At 44.0% G+C, this 6,000-nt stretch overlaps 1 protein-coding gene across 1 annotated transcript in view; it reads right to left on the bottom strand.

The window, feature by feature from the left end:
- Positions 1-1,109: 1,109 nt before the first annotated feature.
- SMC4 (structural maintenance of chromosomes 4) overlaps positions 1,110-6,000 on the bottom strand; it is a 35,439-nt gene continuing 30,548 nt past the window's right edge. The window contains exons 22-25 of the mRNA XM_061575292.1: positions 4,769-4,954; positions 3,971-4,203; positions 2,981-3,164; positions 1,110-1,397 (exon numbers count right to left, since the gene is read on the bottom strand). Of these exons, the coding sequence (XP_061431276.1) occupies positions 1,221-1,397; positions 2,981-3,164; positions 3,971-4,203; positions 4,769-4,954 (780 nt within the window). The 3' untranslated portion in view covers positions 1,110-1,220. The remainder of the gene's footprint in view (positions 1,398-2,980; positions 3,165-3,970; positions 4,204-4,768; positions 4,955-6,000) is intronic.

Raw genomic sequence — 6,000 nt, 5'->3', positions numbered from 1 at the left:
CGAACCCATGATTTCCTGTATTACCAAACGAGGCAGTTAACATCTGGTTAACAGCATGCTGCAAGGTAGTAGAATCTTATAATTGACACAGTATGACTTTAATCAATGCATATTTAAATGACAAAAGCGATATTAATTAATCGTAACAAATCCCTATTGCGCCGACGGCACATGGAAGGACGTACTTCAAAATTATCTCGGGAAGAGAAAACGTGACAATTTAAACACAAATTTCCACCAGACTTTGGTTTAACACTATTGTACTCAAATGTTTTTGCCTTTACAATTTAAATGCCAATGTTGCAGAATGTGTTTTTGCCACGATGGTGAATGCAGAAGTTGTTTGTACTACTGGTACTGGTATTGTTGATTGTTTACAATGCATGTGCTGCCCTGCGTAATATTTTAAACATATTACTGCGGAGATGGGCGCGGGGGCAGCCGGGGTAAGATTTCACTACCATGTACATTTTTATTTTACATGATGGAAAAAAATGTTTACACGCAACAATGAAAGCATACTGTGGCATGTCAGTGTGATTAAATACTTGAACAAGCACGCCGTCCCGTAGTCTAATCCTCAACCGAAGACAGCAGTGTTAACCACGACGTCTCATTCAGTCGAGCCACGTAACTTAAGATAGCCAGAAATTAACGCAAGCAAGCATCGGAAGAGTTATTAAATTCATATTTAGACTCAATATATTTAAAAAACATGACTAAGGTTATTATTATTCTTGAAGCCACATACGACGATGCTGCAGAACAGATATATATATTATTTACACACACCACTGCGGTTCCAAATCCAATTTAGAGACAATAGATTTTCTTACAATAAATGTAAAAGTGAAAAAATACCACATGTAGAATATTGCATAAGCTATAGTGAAAATTGTAAGGCTTCCAGAAAAAAATATATATTTAAACGCATATAAGCATGAAGTAGCAAGATATTAAGACCATGAATCAAAGTAACGCACTAACAAGACAGGTCGACCCAATCACACAGTAAAGATTAAGTCTTGATGAGGATGAATATTTGCATGCAAAAGTTTACATTGGAGAGAAACCGACAGAAGTGCATTTTGACCCCTTTTAAAAAAATGTTTAAGTTAACTTGACACTCCTTCAGGCTGACCGGTGACCGGACAAAGCTCGACCCCCAACGCTGATGGATGGGGTGGGGTGGATGAGGTGGGGGTGATTGGGGTGCGGGTTCACGAGCTCGGCATTGTCGCTTCACCGGGCAGTGGGGGCAACACAATGGTCTTAGGGTTGATGGCCACGGACTTGGTGGTGTTGTTCGTTTTGTAGATGCCGATCAGCCGATCCGACATCTCAAACATGTTGTTGCGCAGAGAGATGATGATGAACTGAGCGTTCTTGGTTTGCTCCTGTGGGCAAGATAGGACCGAAGGCACAAGCGTTAAGGATAATGCCTGCCACGGAGTGAAATGAACTGGCAATTTTTCAAAATGAATACAGTTTTGTTTAAAAGATGCATAAAATAGTCCTTAAATTAATATAACACAAACCATTACTCTCTTGCATACATCAACTTTTTTTTGGGGGGGGAAAACTAAATATATAAATTTTGAATGCCTACTCGTTGCCAAATAGTTGTTAGCCGCGTGTCCACACCGCGAAAAGAGATAACGGGGTACACAGAGTATTGCTGGTTGCGTGTTATCTATTTACTTTCATTTACTACCCTATTCACTGTAAAGGTCACGTCCAAATGATGGTTAAGTCCAGAGGGAGGAACGGACGGACACGTCCAAAGGACGTGAAGGTTGCTCTGTAAGAAAAATCCTGCTATTTCCAGGGCACTTAATTTGCACGTATCAACATTCAAGAGTGAATTATCTGATAGTCACAATTTTTTCTTCCTCAAAAGACACCTCTGGACTCAATGAACTCTTACTTAGTTACAAAAGTCACCTATTATTCATCCATATAAACGAGCGATACTCAGAATGTAGTTTATATTGGGTTACATTGTGTACAACAGAGCTGAGCTTCTGTTTACACCTCGTCAGGCCAGATGTAATCTATAGCCAAACTTCGTAGCTTATCGGGTTCCCCCAGTCTAAAGATTCTGATTCATAGAACATTTCCCACCTCCGATTAGCACGGTTGGCTACGTAAGGTGTGAAATAAGTTCAACGTATGTGCAAACACGTACATTTTGCTTGCTGTTCAACATTCCGGTTTGCCTAAATATCGCACCGATTGGCACATTTGCACACGTGATATCTTACACCAGATTGCCCCTACCCGGGTGTTTATGAGGGTTTTCAATTCCCAAAAAACAAACCGACATTAACACCTTCACACGATATAACCAGAAAATAAACTTCAGTTGATCATCGATTAATTATCTGGCTTCCAACATTATCCTGCAGTCCCAGGCCGATCCGGCAAAATCGCTCCGAAGGCTGTAACCAGTCTGGTGATAGGCACCACGTAGCTATGTTTAATTTCAGTGTTAAATATTATATACAGTACATTATAAACTACATATAAATGAAACATTGAAAATGCTACACGTGTACACATCACCCCATGCAGAGTCTTCGAGATTGCAGTGGTAAGTGCGACACAGTAAATACGGTAACTTTTGAAAGTAGGATATTTATTTTTGTCTATTTCTATATTTATTTAAGCCAATTTCATATCGTAAACAAATCGAAAGCATAAAAAACCATATAACACCTAAAAACATAATGTCATACAAGAAAGCGTAAAAATAAGATATTCCAAATCATGATTTAGTGATTATCCAGCGTTTTGAAAATCCGGCGCCCCCAAAGCCAGATAATCAAAGATCTACTGTGATTCTGAACGGTATCGGCCGCGACAGCCCCGTGGTCGGTATCGAACGCGAGATCTCCGCAGTCAGTATCCGCCATGACAGCCCCGTGGTCGGTATCGGCCGCGAGAGCCCAGTGGCGGTGTGCATGGCGAGGCCACTCACGTAGACGTAGAGCGCCACGATGGAGACGTTTTTAAAGTCGAGCGCCGCGTCAATCTCGTCCATGAAGTAGAGCGGCGTGGGCTTGTAGTGGTGCAGCGCAAACACCAGCGCCAGCGAGCTTAGGGTCTTCTCACCGCCCGACAGGTTGAATATTTTCTTCCAGCTCTTCTTCGGGGGACGCACGCTGCGCAAACGGACGGTTATGGTTAAAATTCATATACTTAAAGCTTTCGTGACTGCAAGAATTCATACTCTTTGGGTCTTTCAGGGCCTGAGATGGGTGCAGCCCAAGGGTTAGTGGGCAGGGTTAGAAAAGGAAGATTGAGGATACCCCCCCCCCCCCACCTGAATACCAGTTTAAGTCATAACTGGCTATGATGTTTCCATCCTACCTGCCGATGTTAGCAGTTATTTCCGACTCTTTGAGTTGCATTCCTCGACATGGAGGTGGCGACATTGACATGCTAATCTCTCCTTCTCTAACCCCGCCCACTTACCCTTGTACCCATCTCAGGTCTATTTAACGCCCTGCTTCAGCAGCTCTCTTGCTATATTTTTTCCCCTGAGGACGAAAGCTTGTATTGCGATCGAAACGCCGTGATTTTTTTATTATTTGTCTATCTACGTGACTTTACCAAAAGACCCAAAGAGTGAATATACAGTAAACTCGATTATCCACACTAATGACGGGGAGGATGGCCGCAGATCATTCAAAATTGCGGATATTCCAAAAATATTACCATTTTCTGTGGATCTTTAGAACGAATACTACCGATCGATACGCGTGTTCAGCGATAACACTTTCCTGCTCCCACACAGAAGTCTCGGCCTACAAAGTGGACAGCAGAGCCACGCCAATCAACTACTGTGCTGTGGAGAAAATCACGTGGATTTCGGATTAACCTGAGCAACGTGTTTGTTCGGATTGAGTTCGTGATCGGAACGGGGAAAGGGTTAAACAACACCAGAAGACTTCCCCCCCCCCCCCACCTGAAAACGATCCCCTCAGAGAAGGGGTCCAGGCTGTCGACCAGCTCCAGCTCCGCGTCTCCGCCCTGCGTGAGCATCTGGTAGTTCTCCTTCAGCTTGTTGGTGATCACATTGAATCCGGCCATGAAATCCTGTAGGCGGCTCTTGCGCAGATCCTCGTACGAGTGCCGGAACTCGTCCCGCTGAGCCGTGATTGCATCCAGCTCGGAGACTCGCTGGAGGTAGATCTCCTCCTGCAAGCGTATGAGGGCAGACAGGGGAGGGGCAAGTTAATTATTTGTTTTTATCACGGATGCCGAGCACAGACAGGCACAAAAGGCCCAAAGCTATAGATAAAAAGTGTCAATGCGCTTCTTGAAATGAGCAAAGCTGGAAGAACGTGCAAAAAATCTGAACCAGAATATGTATTTATATTGGGGGAGGAATCCAATGAGATATAAAGCTCTTTTTCACAGATGTCCAGTCGGGGCGGGCCAGCCACTTACAAGAAACAATACACAAACACGATAGGAGTGCCAAGTACAAAAAAGGTAAGCAAATCACTACAAAATATAAAAATAAACTTTTTATTTTACTAGGTAAGGCCCACTAAGCTACCGGCTTATTTTTCAGAAGCGGGGAAAGGGTTAACAACACCATGTGATAAGCCACTTTTCATTCGTGGCCAGAAGAAAAGTCAAAGGAACCTTCTATCAATGAACCTAAAGAAAGAACATCAGAATCACTGTCATTGTAAATTTAACAAATCTACACCAAAACCGTAATGCATTGCTCCCCAACGGCATGCTGGCGGCGAACCTTTTTCTTGTAGTCGGAGATGGCTCCCAGGTTGGGCTTCATCTGTAGCGTCTTCTCCTCCAGGATGGCGATCTTGTTGGCCAGGGACACGGGGTCCTCAAGCTCCTCCAGTTCCCCGTTGCCGAGCATGGGCAGCACCGGCGCCTCGCCCTCATCGTCCAGGACGTGCAGCTTAAACTTCGACACCTGTTGCCGGCGCGCACACGCAGCAGGCCACATTGTGGGAGAAGTTGGGCTAGTGCTGTTGAGCAAGCACCAATTGAGGCTGTAATGGGCACATAAAAAGGGTGGTGTGTGTGGCCAGCACCACGCTTGGCTGCCCCAGTGACGATGTTTAGACACTGGTCCGGTACTCATTTAAGGTTGAGTTGGCAGAACGGAGGTGCGAGACCCACTCAGATGATCACCAATGTTATTCAGTGGCCTGGAATCAAATTCGGGCCACCAGGTTCGTAGCGCAGTAGGCCAACCATTACACCACCACAAACCCAAGACACTCATAGACATACTGGGCTTGTGACGATCATCAACAAATGGTCCCTCAAATTCTTCCAGTTTATCTCTTGGCCACCTCGGTTTCACACAACTACATGAACCACCAGCTGTAAATTATAGATGTGCAGCTTCGTAACTAGTTGTAATATTCCACACACTTTAATTCTCTTGCATTTTTTCTCCCTAAAAATACATTTGAACTGTACCACCAGTGAGAATAGCTTTTCCACTTTTTTCTGGCAACAAAATAGGTGTTAAGATCTTAAAACACCAAACTGAAACCTTTTACAACAAATCATGTCTGCATTAACCACGATACTTGTGGTCAGAATGCAAACAAAAAACACCAACAATATATGTATCGTCTGAAACTGATTGGTCCACACCAGAGACAGCTTTATTTTGAGCCTAGTCTCAAAACGGTGCTAGACCAGAGGACGCCAAAAGGCGTACAGCACAAAGACAATGCACTATCAGAGTATTGAGAGCTCGGGGTGAGCAGCTACATCATTGAACCGTTTTGTTGCCAGAAAAAGGGGAAAACCTATTCTCATATTTTGGTACTAGCAAAGGAGGTCCCATGATGTAGCTGCTCACCCGAACTCTCATTACTCTGATAGTGTGTTGTTTTGTGCTGTACACCTTTTGGCATCCTCTAGTCTAACACCGTGTTGAGACTAGGCTCAAAAGAAGCTGCCTCTGGTGTGGACCAATCAGTTTCAAAGACAATGCATATA

This window comes from Lethenteron reissneri, chromosome 58 (genome assembly GCF_015708825.2).
Source record: "Lethenteron reissneri isolate LAM-NWPU_2019-01 chromosome 58, ASM1570882v1, whole genome shotgun sequence".
Taxonomy (NCBI): Eukaryota; Metazoa; Chordata; class Hyperoartia; order Petromyzontiformes; family Petromyzontidae; genus Lethenteron; species Lethenteron reissneri.
This window is presented reverse-complemented; position numbering and strand designations above follow the sequence as displayed.